Raw genomic sequence first — 21,139 nt, 5'->3', positions numbered from 1 at the left:
CCGTGCTGCTCTGGGGCAGGGCAAGTGACACAGTGTTGATTGTAAGAGGAGGAAAAATCTATTTTTGTGAAGGGATACGTGTTTTTATTGTGGAACTCACAAACAGACATTTACAGACAGACAGCATTTACACAAACATTGTGTAATATAACACAGGGGACACGATGCAGAACACGGCACTTGGGGGTGGGGCCTCCAGCAAACTCTCCTCCTCTTGACCGATCCGTCAGGATGAAGGCTTGGTAGCCAAGGATGGCGTGCTGATTTTCTCGTGGTGCGGGCTTTCCTCTGACCCTGACACTTCCTCCTAGGCCCACACGTCCACTGCTTGCGGCGACAGGCTGTCTAGCCGGTCCCTGAGCAAGTTGAGGCGCAGAGGAAGAGCGAGATCTCGTCGAGGGCTGGAGCAAGCGACGGGGCATCACGTGGCTCATCGCTTTCACAGGCTTCTGCGTCTCGAAGAAACGCTCTATGACTGACTCCACGGCATCACCAAAGAGGGCCGGAGGGAGTGACTGTAACGTTAAGGAGCATCTTGCGGTCTTCCGAGTCTTTCAGGTCAGCTAGGGTTAACCACAGGTGCCTGTTAAGGATGATCATAAAACCCATGAAGCGGCCAATGGCCTGGGCGGAGCGCTTGGTCGCCATAAGAGCAAGGTCCGTCGCTGCACGCAGATCCTGGCGACGCCACCATCCAAAGACTGCTGAAGTATTTAAAATCGCCTGGAACACCAGCAGTATGGTCATGGAGTGAAGAGGAGATTCTGTTTCACCCGTATATGTGTAGGCCTTGTCAGCCTGGTGGGCCGTGAATCTGCACAGCTTGGACGGCAGGCTTCCGCCCCGTCCACGTGGGCAAACATAGCCTGCGTGGCAGAGTGAGTGCACGCCGATTGGGGTGCAGACCTTGACTTCATCACATGCTCATGGACGTCCGGACAGAATGGAGTCTTTCTCCTCGAAGCAGCCTGGCGGCGGCCTGACTGGAGTTACCACGAGTCCAGCTTACTTTTAGTAGGCTCGTCCGGAGCATTTCACATCAAGTCCAGCTCCTTGACAGCCTTGCTGAGGACCCTAACGAGCACCTCCTGAAGGTCTAAAGGGCCCTCTTGGTCGGGGCGGTCCGGTTCGGACGTTGCCCAGTCCTTCTCCGATGCCGACAGCGACATGGAGTCGTCATCCCCACCGGCTCCGAAGAGGACAGGTGAGTGCGATGACGATTGATGACAGCGGCTCCAGGCCCCGTCGCCATCTTCGTCTCCGGGCAGGGGAGGGCACACCAGCGGTACGCTAGCATCTTACCCCGTTACAGCACAAACCATATCCCTCTTGGTTCTTAGGACGCACACCTGCAGCTTGGCGCAGTGGGCACACGTGGAGTCCGTAAAGGCCGCCTCGGCGTGGGCGAGGCCCAGGCAGGCGACACAGAACTCGTGTTCGTCGGGCAGGTCGATGGGGCCTGAAAAAATCTGGCAAGTTGAAGCCATCGGATGCTTAGAGAAAAATATTCCTAGTCCTCCTGGTGCAGCTTCCACGATGGCAGCGTAAAGAAAGAGATTCTGACGCAATTGTCACGCTCATGCATTTTATACTGCCCGCGAGCCTGTCAGTATTTGCATACTTTGCGACAATTGGCCAGCTGTTCCAAGCTGGCGTTAGCCCATAAGATTTCAACAAAAGTGGAGAAGGGAGGAGTTCCCGCAGCGTTGCTACGCAATGTAGAGTTACCGCTCTCGAAAGGAAACTAAAGAGCTTTCTGCAGAGTTTTGCACCCACAGATTTCAAGTGGGCCTGCCAATAAGTCACATGGCTGGTCAGCAGTCAGTTTTCTAACAGTGCAGCTGCATGAATCATGTTTATTTTGGAAACACACACAAATATAAATTTTCTGAGAGACAGAAAATTGTGTGTACATTCAATAGCTACTAGCATTGTCATTGTACTATTATAGGGAGGAGAATATAGTGTAGTGCAGTGTAATACAAAAATGAAACCATACATTCATAAATTAGTCTTAAAATAGAAATAAACTACTAAACAAAGGCAAATAAAAATATAGGTTTTGCCAAGCAAAAATAACCAGGACTAGTTATTTCTGAACATAAGACAGTTGCAAAGAAGCACAGGAAACAATTGCCATTTCATGTTTGCAGCACACTGTGGCCATACTGCACCATGAGGTGTTAATGACACATTTTTCACACATTTTCTGCTGCCCTACTGTATTCTGTAAATTTATGCTTGTGTCATATATTTTTTTAATTTCAGCAGCTAACCATATGAACATTTAGTAATTTTTACCATTTTTTCAGTTGATTGACTATTGCAAGTTCAATAAAAAAATCTGCTGCAACAGACCAGGCCATTGTGACAGTCCACAACAAAAATCACATACAAAACCATATATTTTAATATGTTCAGTGCTAATATTGCAGCTTCTAATGTCAATCCACAGGTTAAAATGTTGGTAAAAGAATCTTCAGTACTGAGGTTCCAGGTTTCCCTAGCTGCGCAAATATATTGTGACAGCTGTGCTATTGCACTTATTTAGAAAACAACTTGACAAAGGCTGCTTGTCTGCCGAAACTTGGAAACAATAAAAATACTTAAGTGAGTGTGCAGTTATAATCTGTCTTACATAGCACTTATTTAGCATAGTTTCACAAATTCACACTTAGCCTACATATAATTAGTATAAAAAATGTGCATTGGGCTCCAAGCTCGGAATTTGGCCCTCTGGGTTCCAGAGCACTCAACCCATCCCCCTGTCCCTGGTTGGGATAGGAATAATCAAGAGTGAGGAGTTGGGGTCTTGGAGGGATACTGGAAAAACTTGGCTCTATATTTAAGCCTCCTCTTGTGCTTGTAGCAAATTATTATTCATTGAAAGACAAGAAATTATATGATAAATCCAATGATGACGCCTAGCTTAATTTAACAGAACACCTGAGTGTTCAAAATGCTGCAACATGAAAAATAAAGACATGGATGATCCCAGATACTAAGTTTTCTTTCACAGGGCAGACTAGTTCAGCCGGCATTTTCTGTTCTTATGACCACACAGTATATTAAGAAAAACAGGAAGCCATGTGGTAGATTGCAAAAGGGCATGTTGTTAAATAATGACCTGCCTTGCCTTAAGTTTCACCAGATGATGTCCACATGCTCATGTTGACATCAAGGAGCTGTATCAAAATCCGTTATGAGATCACCTAAACCCTACAGCACAACTTCACAACTTGCTCATAGTTCTAATAATATTAAGCAGCTGAAATGTTCAACAGTGTGTATTTTTACTGATTGATTCGCTGTATTTGGAGAATTGTAAATAAATTAAGCTTATATAGTGTGTTGTGTTGTGTTAAAACGTTAAAATATGAAAATCAAAACGATCAGTTAAATATCAAAGAAAAAAATTGGGTCAGCAATAACATTCCGATTGTAAAAGTCAAAACCATTTTTTTTTAAATTAACTGACGAGCCTCAGACAAAACAGGGCTAGCAGAGTATACTGGCAGAACAGCGCTGCTGGACAGTAGGAAAGGACTCTTACAAAAACACTCAAAATGTCATAACATGTTTTTGGCAATTACTTCATTATTTATTTAGGTCTGATTGCATAAACTTTTAAGGAAAGTATTTAAAATCACAGAATTCTTTGGGGAACTTGAAACTTCCCTTATTCTGCATGCAGTCTAGCACTTTGAGGTTCTTCTCCAGATTTTTCTCAGCCATATTCTTTTGGTTTTATTTATTTACTGCCACAAAAGGAGCGTATAATTTAAAATGAAATACACTTTATTGACCCTGATAGGCAAATTAGTAATGGACTCAATAGCCAGCATTTCGGCAGAACCTGATAGATTAAAAAATTACACAAAATATTCATACACGTATAAGAATAGTTAAACGCCGCTAATCCATGTTCAACAGTCTTAATTGATTACGGCACATAGGAGTTTTTAAACCTGTTCTCTTTATAACGGAGAGTTCTATACCTTCTTCCAGATGGTAAGAGTTCATAACAGGGATAGAGTACATGAAACGGGTCACTTAAAATCCAAAAATTCTATTTTTAAGAGTATTCGTTTTTTGGACCCAACATCACTGAAATCACAGAACTGAAAGAAGGCATATCAAACCGCTTGTGCCATACAGGGTCAAATTTATACTGTATGTTTTGTGGGTACGGAACACGGATGCCTACGAACACACAAATTCTCAGATCTCTAAAAACTTTCTCGAAAAGGGAGCACCTGTTGGGAATGTGAAAGATTTCTAACACCATGCAGTGGACCTGCCACAGAGTAGCCTTAATTTCCTGTCTGCAAGTAGGAGGAGGTTTTAGTGGCCTCCTCGTCTTTCACAATGACACAAACCAAGCCTCGGACCAGGCCAGCAGGGGAACATCCAACCCTCTCACTTCTTATTCCCAATTCCTCATTTTCCTCTTAACTTTGACTGCAGAATGAACAATCCACCAGCAGATTATGGTCAAATAACTATTTATAGAAGTTGTATCACACATCGATGGATGCAGAAACACATACACACACAGTTAACCTATTGTTGTATATTGTAGAGCTCTGCTCTATAGTGCATGAGCTCATAATAACAAAACGTATTATAATTGGGTATAATTAGGAATTTTTATGGTAAGTGTGATTTTAGTGCAGCTTTTGTAGCAAATATGATCTTAACAGGGACTATGTTCAATCAAAAACAAGGTCAACTAATTCATCATACACTTCATGCTGTATGACTAAAAGGGATTTGCCATTTTGAGTCAATTGCCCATAAGAAAAGAGAAGCACATTCATGAATAAAATATTATAAATCAAATTATATGAGATATATTCTTCAATGGAATCTCCATTTATTTAGTCCTCATTGAGTCTTTTTAGCCAAAGTCTTTTTTTTTCCATTTTTTTTTTTCAATCTCAAAAATGTCTTTGGTATAGGTCAACAGGTTAAAAATGAATGAAACTGTATGCTTCCAGTGGAGGGTTTCAAACGCCTAGGGTTAAAAAAAAACATTCTCTGATCTTTATCTCTGTGGTTTTGGTGAGCAAAATTAGCCACATCAAACAGTAAGGTGTGTTTGAATTTGTGTGAGTGCATGTACTTGTTGTGGAGGGGGTGGTTGACCTGAGGCTGGCTGCATGTTTTATCTTAGCAAAGCAGACTTCCTGTAAGGTTCAATACTTCCTCCCAGGGTCCAGCCCAAGTGGTCACACCTGCACTAACAGACACCTAGAACCACCGACAACCAATGGTCAGTTGGCTGTGATCAAAAATATAATATAATAAAAATAAAATAAATAATCATCAGAATACACTGTAGACATAGAGTAGGCCTATACAAGGAATACTATTGTTGTTCATTACTACGTACACACCATAAGCTCATATAGAGGCAGGAACATATTAGAAGACAAAATTATGCCATTGAGCAGTCCAGTTTATGGCAGTGGGCAGAAAGCTGTTGGTAAGTCCATGGATTACTATGGCAGTGCTACATGAAGAATGAAATGGGACAAGACCGAACTGACCCGAAAAAACCCTCAATGCTGCTCTTACAGACAATTGCGACAACTGACCTGATGCGATACCATAATCAAATGGAAGAGACAATGTAACTAAACTCAATTGTGTATTTCAGATGCAGTCACGTGTCATAACCTCATCACCTGCAGAGAGAAACTGCCACTCAGAATACACACATAACGAAGGACGTAAAGACATCATAGGAGATTGTGAAGATATTTCACTGGAACTTCTTCTTCATTACATCTATATCGTGTTCCATGTCAATTGTTATTTATTAATGTATTCTGCTAACAACTGTTAATAGAGCACTGTCATTTTTGCTACAATCTGCAATGTCAATAACTACAATAAGTACATGAACAAGAACATGCTGTTTTTTATTATTTTTTATAACACCATTAAGGTCCTATAGAACTTTTAAAGCATGGTTCTTTATGGAACCTTATAAAAAGTGTTCTATTTAGCACCAAAAAGGGTTCTGCTATTGTTACAAGCCTAATAACCCTAGTTTGGTACTGTTCTTATGAGTGTATGTGGCATTTAACTTAGTTGCTCTGATTAAGTCAAGTTTTTGGAGGGATAAAATATTTAACACAATATCATAAAGAACGCTTTACACAGGACTAATTTACTGTTGATGTTTTATTTACTGAGATATTATTTACGTATGATACACTAATATGATGGTGTCTTGTGCATTTATTATGTACATCCTATAGCACTAATATTTCTTGACATTTTCTGTATTAATTTGAAGAGATGCAATTTGCCTGTCTGGATGAATAATGATCAGGATGACTACAACTGAAGCTGAGATACATTTGCTCTAGGCTGAATTATCTTATAGTTCCTGCAATGCAAGAGTGTGTTTTTGTTCTGAGAAAGAATGAATGAGCAACAATAATGTAAAAACTTATAGACGCAGACACACACAAGTGTCCCTGTCATTCTTTTGTGGGCCCCATAGCTCCAAAACGCTTCCTCTTTCTAAATGTATTGCTCAAGTCAAGCCAGGATGACTCAGACACCATGTATCATCTGGACTGGAGCATGGAGTCTTAACACGCTCTTAGCCATCGCCAATGAAATGTCACTCATGGAAAAAAAGGACTTATATAGCAATGTTTTAGTGAGGGATACTCTGAATGATTAACCGCAGTGAATTTTGGTGTGAGTCAGTATATGGTAGATATTTCCATTCTCTATATAAATAACACAGTAATTTTAACCAGGCAATTTATATATCACTTAACACAACACATATATTCATAAAACATTAATAATATCATCAACTCTTTCACTCATAAAGAGTATATATTCTTGAACAAATTTAAAATAGCCTAGATAGATTTATATAGCGCTTTTCTGGGTACTCAAAGCGCTTTACACGGAAGTGGGGATCTCCTCAACCATCACCAATCACTGTAAAAATTAATACATAGATTTTATTGATATCTAATCAATAAAAATGAGGCACCAGATTACAAGCAATATTATTAATTAAATTTAACCAATTAGAATTTAGTAATAATTAATAAAATTAATTAATTAAATGTTAACCATTTAAAATGAGTAAAATGTACAAAATATATATTATTGCCAACATTGAAGACTCATATAGAGTCCAATTTATGAGTTAGGTTTATTTGATTAATTCTAGCTGCATACTATGTTTAGCCTTTTCAATGAAATCCAAATGATCAAATCAATAAAAAAATCACTTTTTTTTAGGCACACACAGACATCAATATTTAGCGTATGAATCTCAGCAATGGTGACAAACAGATCACCTCTGATCATAAGCTCATTATTTATTCATGCAGCAATGCATGATGGCAGCCATGAATGAGTTTTGATTGGTGGAACCCAGAATGCATTGCAACATGCTTTATAAAATGTCACCATTGTTGAGATTCACAGGCTGATTATTGATGTCTCTTCTTTTATAAGATAAACTTTTTAGTAGTTATTTGGATTACATTGTAAAAGTTAAAAATATCATGGTGTAAAGGCCAGTATAATTAATAAAGTTATTATATTCAGTCTATAATTAATAAAGTTAAACCCAACTCATAAATTGGACTCTATATGAGTTCAGTGATTCAGGTCAAATGATTGTGAAATATTGATTATGTTAAAACACAACCAACACCATCAGGTCACCTTTTCTCTTTGTTCATCTGGCTGTTATAACTCATGTACAGCAGCCAAACAAAACTTAAAGTAAATAATTTAAGGGTCAAGACCTCAACTAAACTGATCCCAGTGATTCAGCAATGACTGGTTATTTGGCACTGCAGTGGAAGCCATTTAAATCGTATTTGCACATTTGAAATAGTTTTATTAGATTTGTCCAACAATTGACGGCGGGGCAGGAATTAGAATTGAAATTTTTGACATTTTTCTCCATAAAATTTTAAGACGTAGATAATTTTACATGCTTTTGGAAATAACACAGAGATATGGCCTAGGCTAAATGTTTGTTCTATCCTCTTATATACTGTCTATGGTTCTATCTTTGTTTCAGACAATACACCTCAATCAACCACGCCATCTTGTGGTCAGGAGTGGGATAAATGATATCATCATTTATTCTTCAAAATATAATTGTGTTCTGCAGAAGAAGAACGAAACTCAAACTGTACATGTTCAGAACAACATGAAGGTGAATAAATGACAGAATTTTAATTTTTGGGTGAAATATCCCTTTAAAGCATACAATCCTCAGCAACATTAGAGCTAGAAAATTATCTTCACTTTCCATTCATCATTTTTTACTATAAAACCACTGGACCACTCCAACCTTAACTTGTTTAGTTGCCAAACACTAACTCATAATCTCATGTTGTTTTTCATGACTGTTCATTATGGATACTAAAAACTATAAAAACATATAACATGCACTTAATTTGTGCTTTCCTCTTATTGTTACAAATTACCATAATAACTTCAACAATTGAAGTCTGAATTATAACCAATAGAGACTCTGTATTTAAAAAAATGTGAGATGTCCATAACTCCCATAGATAACTCCCAGAATGATTGATTAGTCATTAAACAAAATATGTTACAAGCAATCATCCCATACGTACTCCTAATAACAGAGAACAATAACAAGATGCCCTTGAAAAGAAAAGGAAAGGCCTTGTTTTAAAGTTTATCATATAAAAATACTTCAAATTAAAAGGCTTATGTATATGTGACCCCAAACCAGTCACAAGTCGCATGTGTATATTTGTGGCAATAGCCAACAACACATTGTATGGGTCAACATTATGCCAAAAATCATTAGGATATTAAGTAAAGATCATGTTCCGTGCAGATATTTTGTAAATATTTTTGTGAGTGAATGCAGCACAATCGCGAACATAAATGGACAACTTTATCAGCCTAATATTGTCAGTAGTATAGTAGTATCTCAGTCAAATATTGTCCTATCATAACAAACCATTCCTCAATGGAAACCTTATTTATTCAGTTTTCTTAGATGATGTATACATCTCAATTTCAAAAAATTGACCCATGTGACTGGTTTTGTGGTCCAGGGTCACATATGTGGATATTGTACGTGACATAGATAGATAGATAGATAGATAGATAGATAGATAGATAGATAGATAGATAGATAGATAGATAGATAGATAGATAGATAGATAGATAGATAGATAGATAGATAGATAGATAGATAGATAGATAGATAGATAGATAGATAGATAGATAGATAGATAGATAGATAGATAGTGGAAAAAGTCTTCTCATTTTTATAAGAAATCACTCGAGTCACGGAGTTCCAGATGGCAAAAACTTAGACTTTATTGGTGGAGACAATAAAGGTGAGATGCAGCAGAACATCTAACAACCTCAGTCAAGACCCTCGCTTTTAAACATTTTCTTACACCTCACCCCAAACTTTGCTCAGCCAATGAGCATTCATTAGGTCATTTTTAATTGTAGTTCACTCATCCTCCTAAATAAATCCTCTCTTTTCTTGGCTCCATTCCTAATAGTGGAGAGCCATCACCTGGTTTATCATCAAAGCAACATATAGAAAACTGTCATTTGCATCAGTGCGGTTGGTAGGCTATATACGGATCTTCATATTAAAACATCTGATGTTCCACAGTGGTTCGTACAGCTGCTGGGTGTCTGCTGAAGTGAGACACATAGTGAACTCTGTGACCCGAGGCCTTCTCTGAGGCGTATAGATAGATAGATAGATAGATAGATAGATAGATAGATAGATAGATAGATAGATAGATAGATAGATAGATAGATAGATAGATAGATAGATAGATAGATAGATAGATAGATAGATAGATAGATAGATAGATAGATAGATAGATAGATAGATAGATAGATAGATAGATAGATAGATAGATGTTAAACACTAAGAATTCATGTTATAGGCTAGGGGAAATGTATTTAAAAAAAGGAGTCCATCCTCGAACCTCAAAACGGATATACTTTTTTATATTTTTTTTTACTTTTTGCCATTATAACTGCTGCGGGTTAAACAATCATCTTCTAGCACGTTCTCCACGTTCGGCGTTTAGTCTCCACCTCCGGTTAGTGCGCGAGCGCCGTCTGGAAATGCACTTCCGGTCGGTGAGACGTGGCTGACAGTGGAAAATCTTTCAGCAGAGAAATCGGGAGTCTGCTGGAGTTCTCCATCTCTTCTACTCAGCAGTGCCTGGATGGCAGGGTCAACCCGGAGTGAAAACTGTAGGAATTTCAGCAGGGTAAGAGAAAGCGTTTTTATGTATCGCTGCAAATCTGGTAGGAAGTGATTATTTTTCAAGGCACGCAACTTTGTATCGAGGTAGTTTGCGAGTTTTATCGGAAACATTATTGCTGCAACGTTGGGTTTTTCGAATTTTTGTTCATTGCCAATAAGTATCAGATAAACACTGCTGGTTTTGCATTCGGGCAGTCTTTGTTGTTTTAATTCGTTTAGCAGCGAAACGCTGAAAACTTTGCAAACTATAGAGGAAAAACGGTCGGGAAACGGTCTGGAATTTCTCGGGAATCTCACCGCTCCCTGAACTCGTGCACGTCCACAGACCGTCCTGTGTGAATGTTTGTTAGCATACTGATTGTAGCCTACAGCATTTTTGTCCACCCATAACGTGCATTATTGGTCATTAACATCGGTTAAAACTTAAATTCATTGTTTTATTTTGTTTTTGCATAATAGCCTACATAAAGGCAATTTAAACTCTTTATGTAAAGTTTAATCATTATGGTATAAATATACCTGCTGGAGACAGCTGAACTCATTCAGACTCATTATTATTATTATTATTATTATTGGGTGATACTGTTGTTAGATATGGTTACTGTTGGAAGATATTGTGTTAGGCCTGGCTCTAATGCATTATCTATTATCTATCATGTTTTAATTGTTTCATTTCTGTAGCCTAAAGTTATAGATTATGTCCCTGTGTTGACACTAACTACTGTACCTAAACATGTGTGGTGTTTTGTCTGGGCTATGACTCACGTGACTTTTGTCTTTTTATGTGGTGTCTTCTGTTTACTGTGTGTTTTTTTGGGGATGTGGAGAAGTGGAGGCACTTAGTCACCATATCCAGACATATTTGTTGGTAAAGCCAAATGGCTAATTCACTGTGACTTCCATATTCAAATTGATTTTTAGAATTGCAGTTTTTTAATTATGAATAAAACGTCTTTCATATTTTAAAACATAACTTTTAAGAAAAAAAAATGGTTCTAAAGAGACAAAAATAAATTGTAATCAAAAATTCCATGCAATGGTAATAATGTCACAGATTTCACTCAACCGTTCAAAAAGTCTATGGTCTAGAAGAGTTTTGAAAGCAGTCTCTTATGCTCACCGTGTAATGCATTTATTTGATTAAAATTGAGTAAATTGAAAATAACTTTTCTATTTCATTATATTTCAGAAAATATTCTAATATGCTGATTTTGTGCATTTATTATCCATGTTGAACAATTGTGCTTGTGCTGCTTACTGTTTTTGTGGAAACTGTCTTTTTTTAGGTTTAAAACAAGAGCATTATAGTGTTACTGTCACATTTGATCAATTTAATGTGGCCTTGCTGAATAATAGTATTAATTTAATCTTAATCTTACTGACCCCAAACTTTGAACTATAATGTATACAGAATAGTACATATTCCTGCTTGTGATGCTCTTTTTAAAAGTTGCTCAAACATTGATTTGAAAAAATAACTGCGTTATATACAATGTTTATTTCATTGGAGACTAAGAAACCCAGAACCTTTTTAAAACTAATCTTTCCACTTCATGAAATTCTGTTTGAAGGCTCCTGTATTTCTTTCAGCACCCTACATGTTTCTTCCAAGTGCATTGCGGAGGTCTGGGCTGATGAGCGCAGGACCCGAGAGGCCCGTTTGGGCATTTGCTGTACTGCTCCTTGGCGCCGCCCTACTGGCGTCATCCTTCGGCGGGAAGATGATGGCTCAGACCGCTGTGGCCCAAGCAAAGACCGCAGCTGCAGGACCAGGACCAGGAACATGGAGCATTAAGGACCTTCTAGACCTCCAGTACCTGGATGAGCTGTTCTCCGTCGACAACCTAGATGTTTGGTTCTGCTCCCTCTTGGGATCGATTGCCATTGGACTCAGTGGTATCTTTCCTCTTTTAGTGATCCCCATTGAAGCTGGAACAACTTTAAAATCTGAGGGTAAGTCACATTTATATGTTTGCATGTTATGTAACCATCTCATTGTAACAACTAATCTAGCATCAGGTTACATACTAACCAGGTCAGGTTTATTGTGTTACAGTCAGAGCTGATCCAGATATTCACAGCTGTGTCCCGGCGCTGACTAATGGACAGGGATCTGTATGTGTGTGTCTTTTCTTTGTTCCTTCCTTTAGGTTGAAATTGGTTTTCTTTTCTAGCCCTGTGCAGGTCATCTATAATTTGTGAGCAGAATGGAAAAAATTAGATGATTCTGGTCACACATCAGACCTAGTGTGACAAACAGACATATGTTTGTTATTTATACAAGGAAGAGAGAGAATCGGCTTGTAGATTGTCTTCACGCAGTTGTCTGGTTAATATAAGGCAAGGCTTGTGTGGCACTTCCTCCTTTTAATTCAAGGTCATGTTCTCTGTGGGATTTTTCCCTTTGCTGCTTTTGACCGGTTCCTCAGTCTTTTGTTTTTCGTACAATGTTAAAGTAATTTCCCAGCCTCTAAATAAGCCACATTTATAATATAACAATGTTTTAAAGGAGACCAATATGGCATCAAGTCCAATTCTGAAATGAATCTGTAAAGTGTTTATTTAATTTTTGTTTGTGTGTTATTGTTTTATTTTATTTGAAATAATACAGGTTCATCCTGGTTATACTACAGTTCCCACTGTTAGTTAGCTGCCGATGTGTAAGCAAAGCTAAAATATTTCATAGCTTACTCAGTTACTCATGGAAGCTTGTTTCCACAACAGAATAAACCATTTTAAAAGATAATTATTTTTATCTCACAGTTGCTAGTTTACATCTTGCAATTCTGACTTTTCTTTTCGTATTGAGTGGAAAAATACTTTTTTTCTCTCTCTCAGAATTGCGACTTTAAATCACACAATTCTGTTTTCTCTCAATCACGAGTTTATACTGTATCTCTCGATTCTGAGAGTCAGAATTTGCCACTGTATTCATTACATGATATAAATGATCTTGCAGAGGGAATAACCAACCAACACTGAGAAAAATGTTGTGTGAGCATGCTTGACCTTGAAAAGAATTTGTTGAGCAATCACATCTTCAGCTACACCTGTCATGACTTGTCCAAATAATACTTGATGTAGTGGACGTTCAAGAGAAGAGCCAACAGAACCATAATAGGAAATGCAAAAAAGTGTGCTGCACAGTAACATTATATGGTGAACAGCCTGGTCTCTGAAGACCTTTGTAGAGAGCAATGCTGCAGTGAAACTTTTGTCTGTGAGGATATCAGTCATGCAGAAATACATCAGTCTGGCAGTGGATCCCACTCAGGAAGTAGACCGGTTTGAAAGAAGGTCTGCTCTGACCTACCAGTGTAGGGTGCAGTGGGCAGGACAGTAGAATTATAAGCAATTTAGGTGTGTCCTGTTACTGTCTGTACCACAGAGACTCACCACAAGATTCTCAAAGCAGTGGTGAATAATGGTGTTAGATATTTTAGGCCTGTTATATTCCCACACTTTAGGGTTGCAAAACTAGCTTATTACAGCTTTGCAGCTTCAAAACCTAAGCTGAATGGAAAAACGCAATAATTGTTAAAGATAGTTTGTAGAATGATTGTGCAACTGTATAGAGGTTTCTTCATCTGCCATCTGCTTTGTGTGAAGGATTTGCTCAGTTTGTTTTACACAGCAAGATGCACATCAAGCATTTCTTGTCATGTGTTATGAAGTGGCGCTGATGCTTTCACACTGATTGCAGCTGGGTGTCAGAAGCTGAAGAAGCTGCTGAGTTTTGCCATTGGTGGTCTCCTAGGAGACGTGTTCCTCCACCTCCTTCCTGAAGCCTGGGCTTACACTTCCAGTCCTGGTGAGAAATCTCACATTATATACAACATTTGTTGTTGTTCATGCATTAATCATCATCTGTGTGCTCTTTCTCTTTCACAGTCTTTGGAATGGGAATCTCTTAGGGAACTATGCATTTTTTAACATTTTACCATCAATAGTCTAGTCCAGTAATTGACCCTTCCCTAAACCCCGTCCCCTTGGTAACTCTGGCTCAGTCTCTTATATTAACATGGTAATGGAATCGATATGGAAAAATGGCACTAAGTAACATTTACTTTGAAGCAAGTGTTAGTGCCCTTATTGATCTCATGTCTTCATTTGTGGGATTCAAGGCTCACACAGTGCAATTCACATCAACATTAAAAATAGAAACGCACAGAACTTCAATAAACTAGATATAAATATTAAATAAATACATTATTAAAAATATTTGACAAGCTTTTTGTCTTAAGGCAGGATTGGTCCATATACAGTAGCCTGCAGTTTTTAAGGCAGATACATTGATTTGGTGTTCACAGTATACTTTTATAGACTAATATAATTTGATGTATAATAAAATATATTTTGAATTATTTACTTGTATATGTTCAGTTTTATTATTTTATTTAAATTATATATTTTTTTATATTTTATATAAAATTGTATATATGTTAATTTAATATATTTCTATATTTACATTTTTAATTTTTTTGAAATGTTACTACTTAAACATATTAACTTAAGTTTAAGGTTTTCATCTGCTTATTTTAATTTTAATTTTTTAAATTATTTGAATGCTTTTTAATAGTTTTAGTTTATAGATGAAGTTGTTTAAAATATATTCTTCTTAGATTTATATAGAAAATGAACATTTCACTTTCTCTCCCCTTTGTGTGTGTGCACATGCTGGATAGATGGGTCCCACAGACACTACCGTACGCAGGGTTTGTGGGTGATAGGGGGTCTGCTGTCTTTTCTGATCTTGGAGAAGATGTTCCCTGATGAAGAAAGGGACTCGGAGAGCAGAGCTGCCTGCCAAAAAGCCAAAGTAAGTTACATATGCTTTTGCCCTGTCACTTCATTTCCTCACCTGCCATTTTTAACTCTTTAACAACCTTTTAGCCTATAATGTAGTTCCATGCATGTTATATGCCCATAGTTTATACACGACATATTCCAGCACTTTGAATCAGTTTAATTTATATAGTGGAACATTGCAATTCTGAACCTCATGGGGGAGCCAAAAGAACGATGGTGGAGTTATGCTCCCAACAGAATCGCAGACATTTGTTATGCATCCACTCAAACTCCTCCAAGCATCCTGTAGAATGCAATCAGAATGCAGTTGGAATATTTAAAATTCTGTTTTATCATTTTATTTCTGAAAATTTTCCCCTTATTTAACTACAAAAGTCACAAGTACAACTATTAAACAAATTTTTATACTGGTACATTTTCCTTTTTGAGGACTGGCTAAAAAAAAGGAGTAATAGTTTGTGGTGTCGGCTCTCTTCCTGCTTTGTTAACAATATCCCAAGTGTTATAAATATTTGTAGAACATAATGGTTTTATCTTCAAAGCTTGACAGACTTTGAATGTTTGGGCAAACCTGAGTCTGAGCTTCTCTCTGGTTCATTTCGGATCTTAATGCCAACTGCTATTATCTTTTACCAGTTCTTATATAAATAATTATTCTTTAAATGTGTTATTTTAAAGATTAAAATGTTTTGCTGAGCACACATAGGGAAGGAATAGTCCTGACTGAATAATTTATGTTATAGGAATTCTGTGGAGTCTCGAATCATGAATCACTGTTTGTGTCGGATGGATATGCATTATTTTTCTTTCACAGTCTTTGGAATGGGAATCTCATGAATACTACGCCTTTTAAACATTTTATCATCAATAGTCATCCAGTATTTGACCCTACACTAAACCCCGTCCCCTTGGAAACTCTGGCTCAGTCTCTTATATTCACTATGGTAATGGGATCGATATGGAAAAATGGCACTAAGTAACATTTACTTTGAAGCAAATGTTGTGGAGTCTTGAATCATGAATTACTGATCGTGTCAGACGGATATCAAAATCCCAATTCATGTCCTATTCAAATACCCACAGGACCATTCCTGGCATTCAAGAAGAACCCAAACCTTTTTTATTCTGGGCTCATTTCAGTATATTGCATCAGTGCCAGTTAAACACACACACACCTTTTCACTTTGCGGGCTCCACCCCAAGGGATATAACAGCTTAAGGCCTTAAAATATTTGCTCTTAAATGCTTCCTAAGACAAATTAATAACATTATTTGTTCTGCTTATTTTCAAGTGTAGACATGACATGGCTTGCTTTGTCAACAAATAAACACCCATTTGCAAATAAAGTGATAGTGTCCATCTTTCCACCTCCATGTTTTGTTTCTGGTGCCTTTTTCTAATTTTGTGGATTTTGGTTTGGTGTCAGGGCTGCACCATTGAAGCTTTGTGCAACAAAAGAAATGTGCTTGGATGGATCAATTCTCTTTTTTTTTTAGGGGGAGTCTTGCAGTGCCTGTGATGTACAGTAGATGTCCTTTTTTTACCCACTCTCTGCCTGCCCTTAATTATAACTTTAAATTGGACTTGGATTATGACTTTTATCTGTTTGTGAATGTCTACGTCGGAGTCTTCTGTTTAGTTTACGGGAGACCTGTGAGTTTGATTGATAGCCTCTGCTCTGTTTAGATAGCTATAAATAGTGTCTAGCAGGAAGCAGCTGCCACCAGCATTCCATCAGCAGACAGACGGGCCACAGAAGTCTGCCACGGTGCACAGAAACCACAGCTGAGAGGCTAGAACAGGGAGGAAGCGTCAAGTTCTGGAAGGCTCGTTGCTGTAGAGACTGATTCTTTTCTCACAGTCAGCTTTTGCCAGCCAAGTACTGTCTCAAAAAACTGATGTGGAAAGAATTTTGACAACTGAAATACTTCTATTTTTAGGCTTTGAGTGTGAGCTGATGTTTGGTTTGAAATGGAGCTAAACTGAGCGTTATCAGTCTGCTGAGGATTTAGTCTGTTTAATTTGAGAATTAAAGGATTACTTATAGTTATTTACAGCTTAATATCTATGTACAGAGTAGGGGCATGCTGTGCATTCCCACAGACAAGTTCAATATTTTCTTCAGTTAATAAAAATGAATGGAAAATGTTGATAGCAGTGTCCTTGTAATGGAGCAGACAAACAGGCAGCAGTGGGAGTAAAATTGTTGAAGAAAAAGTTTTTGATACAAATCTCTTATGTTTGCCCAAGGCTGATTTGATCAAAATACAGTAAAAAGAGTAATATTGTGAAATATATTTTAAAATGTAATTTATTCCTATGATGGTAAAGCTGAATTTTCAGCATCATTACTCCAGGCTTTACTTCAGTATCACATGCTCATTCAGAAATCATTCTAATATGCTGATTTCCTGCTCAAGAAACATTCCTTATCAATGTTGAAAGCAGTTGTGCTGCTTAATATTTTTGTGTAAAATGTCAGTCACTTTTGATCAATTTAATCCATCCATGCTGAATATAAGTATTGATTTCTTAGGAACGGTTTTAAATCCCAGGTTTATTTGAAGGTGGCGAAATGGTCTTTTTGCTCTTGAATGCTGTGAAATGATCCCAGATTAGAATGGCTTATTGTGGTGTTTTCTCTCCCCATATTAGTCCTCTTCAACAGATACGAGCAGCGAGGTCTCTGTGTCCCCACAAACAAATGGCATCTGCTCAAACAACAACTCCGACTCCAAGCCAAAGCCTGACATCAGCCCTTACACCGAGCCAGAGAAAATAAAGGTAAGATGCACACACTAATCATGCCTTGTGCACAATAAAGGTCTAAGTGGTCATTAGATTATTAGAGACAAGCACATCTAAATCTGGGACTGTTTCCTTCTAACCTATCAACAGCATTTGAAAAGTGTCTTCTCTATTATCTTTCTCTTCCATTTACTGTATATGCTATGTTTCTTTATTTCTTCAGACAAGTGGTTATCTAAACCTTCTTGCTAACTGCATTGATAACTTCACTCATGGGCTGGCAGTGGCAGGAAGCTTCTTAGTAAGCCGAAAGGTAAGACCAATTCCATATAAAAGTGATTCGGCAGTACTACTGTCTAGCAAGGATGACTGTTATATAAATAGATTCAGTTACTGTATAAATATAGTATGCTTTGGCCACTTTCAAGCATTTTAAAACTTCTATTTTAAAGCATTTAGAAGTTTCTCCCATGATTCTTTTGGACCATTGCAAACTGTGAGATGGAGATGTTTATGTGATGTATGGTAATATTTATAGTGCAGCAGTATTTATATGGCTTATGTGAAGTTGAAGTCCAGGTGGAGAAGCATAAGGCTCCCAGCATGCGTGGGGAGGGAGTTTCAGAGGAAATGGACTTGGTGCAACATACTTGCACATAAAAACACACTTTTACACATTTGCTCAGTGGCCTGGACATACATATTTGGCTGCATAAATGCAAGGCAGAGTACTGATGGAGAACTGTGCCATTTTACGGTTTTCTCTACCTCCCCCATAGCTTCTGTTGACATTTCAGTTAAACATATGTGCCAAATTACGAAACATAATATGGCTTCACTGCCCTGCCTTGATTCTATTAGAAAACTAGGGCTTAGCTTACTAAATAATTAGTTTATTCTGAGAACTTTACAATGTCTTACTTTACCTGTCCTTACAGGTTGGTTTCTTAACAACGTTCGCTATTTTGCTTCATGAGATCCCTCATGAGGTACGTATCTCAATATCTTGAGTCTCTTGAGTTTCAGCCAAGTAATTATTATAGAGAAGCAATGCATTTCATTTTTAGCTGATCGATAATAATTTATATTCATTGCTCATTCGTCATTCCAACAGTTGCTGTACATGAATTGTCTCAGTACTTATCAGTTTCTGTTGCTGCATGCATTTCTGTCTTGATGGAAAGGTGGGCGATTTTGCCATTTTGCTGCGAGCAGGCTTTGACCGCTGGAAAGCCACCCGTATGCAGCTCTCTACAGCATTAGGAGGAGTCCTGGGGGCGTGTTTTGCTCTTTGCTCCCAATCACAGCATGGGGCAGGTGAGACATCTCGAGTCTCAGACTCAGACTTTACCGTTCAGAAGTTTGGTGTCATTTAGAGTCTTTTTTTTATTTTATTTTTTATAACATCTTATTGAAAAATCTAAATCTTACCTACCCCAAATTTTTGGATGGTAGTGTTTCTTTGATCTTGAGTGAATCATCTTTCTTCTGATGTCAGTGTTTGTTCCCATTCCTAATGTGATTTTTAGCAGCTACTGATGCTAAATAAATAAATCATTGTCTTTGTTTGGGTTTTCCACAAAATAAACATTTGATCATCCCATTCTGGACTTTATATGTGGATCAGTGTGCTTAATATTAGATTCTTATCAAACATATTCGTCAGTGTTGATTCTGCTCATTTGTGTCTTTATAGAGAATGCCACTGCCTGGATCCTGCCCTTCACCTCAGGTGGCTTTATCTACATCGCCTTGGTCAATGTGGTACCTGATCTGCTAGAGGAGACCAACCCTAGGTAAGGTCCACTTCCACCTTTTCCATCTCCCACATGTAAAAATCCTCTCATACTTCACATATTAAATGACTGAATGTCCATGACCATGTCCCCTGCTCCCACAGGAACTCCTTTCTGCAGGTTCTGCTGTTGTTTTGTGGGATTGCAGTCATGGCTCTCCTCTCAGTCGTCATGGACTAGCCACAGGCGAGCACTGCTTTTACCAAGGGACGTTTAGAGTGTCACCTAGCATGTACTTATGGACTATTCACTTCCCTGTTTCAGCTTTAAATAATTTAGACATTTTTGTCACCCCAAAGACCGTGTGAGGAAAGACCAAATAAAGAAACAGCCTTGACAATCAGGTGTGATTTTAGCCTTATCCTTCAAACACCGGAAACCGTCTGTGTCCAGATTAAATGTAGACTGAACTCATGATGCCTTAAAGGCACCAGCTGAAACTGAAGGGAAATACAGGTTTGTGCAAACGGTGCTCAGAATTACCAGTAGTTGTTTTGGTTCAAATACGCCATCTAAGCTGCTCCTATTTTGCATTCTTGTTCATAATCGTGTTCCAGCCTGGTGTCAATGACTTATGCTCAGTAAGAAGAACCTGTTACGTTCCATTGTCAGTAAGTTTCATCATTGATTTGCTTTAATTGTAAGTCAACATATACTATGTATTTTTCCATATACACATGCAGTTTCACAACAGGTCAACACATTCTTTATTAAGAGACGGTGTACAGGCACATACACGTAATCCGATTTTTGATGGTCATCATCATTGCTTAAAAAAAAAAAAAAAAAGAAGCTAATAATACTGCTTCACTTTTATAAATGATTCTGTGGAAGTTAAATCTATTTAAGCTCATTTCACACTTCATTTGCTCAAGACATCCACGCTTTGCATGAGTACATATTCGTCTTGCACATACATCATTGAACACACTCCTTCTCTCAAACACTTTTGAAAATACTCAACAGGCCTTATTTTCTTACAGTATTTACTCTTGTTATTAATTATATCCTGATAGCCACTACATTGCTGCATTTTCATTTGAATTCTCTGATTTTCTGTTCGTTGTGGTCCTGGCATTGCGATTCAGAGTTTTGAGTGATTTAGTCTAGAGGATTGACAGATTCATAAGCAGACAGTTCTTTTACTCGAATGACTTTGGTGCCATTTCATACATTTCGATCTAATTTTAAAGAAGATAATGAAATAGTTGATAAATGGATTGCCTGTTTTGCCAGTTTTGTACATGGAATGTTACTGAAAGAATGTTCTGAACGCATCACTTGGCAGGTCAGAACGGTCTTTGCCAAAATGTAAATATTTGAAAAGAGATTATATATATTTATTCTATTAACAATGTCATGTTGAAAGAAAAATGTATAACTTTTAAGACTTGAGTCCTCCCATTGTATAGTTGAAATAAAGATATGTTACTGTTTGATTTAAACCTGTTGTTGTGGCTGTTTTTGTTTTGTTTTTAATGATTGAACTGTGCAGCTTTC

At 37.7% G+C, this 21,139-nt stretch overlaps 1 protein-coding gene across 1 annotated transcript; it reads left to right on the top strand.

Annotated features, from left to right (window-relative positions):
* Window positions 1-10,075: 10,075 nt before the first annotated feature.
* Window positions 10,076-20,381, top strand: slc39a13 (solute carrier family 39 member 13). Its single transcript, XM_079591563.1, has 10 exons — window positions 10,076-10,289; window positions 11,876-12,238; window positions 13,989-14,096; window positions 14,971-15,104; window positions 17,751-17,879; window positions 18,067-18,156; window positions 18,782-18,832; window positions 19,028-19,160; window positions 19,540-19,639; window positions 19,744-20,381. The coding sequence occupies exons 2-10, from the start codon at window positions 11,884-11,886 to the stop codon at window positions 19,817-19,819; spliced, it is 1,176 nt and encodes a 391-aa protein (XP_079447689.1). The 5' UTR covers window positions 10,076-10,289; window positions 11,876-11,883; the 3' UTR covers window positions 19,820-20,381.
* Window positions 20,382-21,139: the final 758 nt, after the last annotated feature.

Source organism: Phoxinus phoxinus (assembly GCF_949152265.1).
Source record: "Phoxinus phoxinus genome assembly, chromosome: 2".
NCBI classification, from domain to species: Eukaryota; Metazoa; Chordata; class Actinopteri; order Cypriniformes; family Leuciscidae; genus Phoxinus; species Phoxinus phoxinus.
Note: the sequence above shows the minus strand (reverse complement) of the source record. Positions and strands in the feature narration are given on the sequence as shown.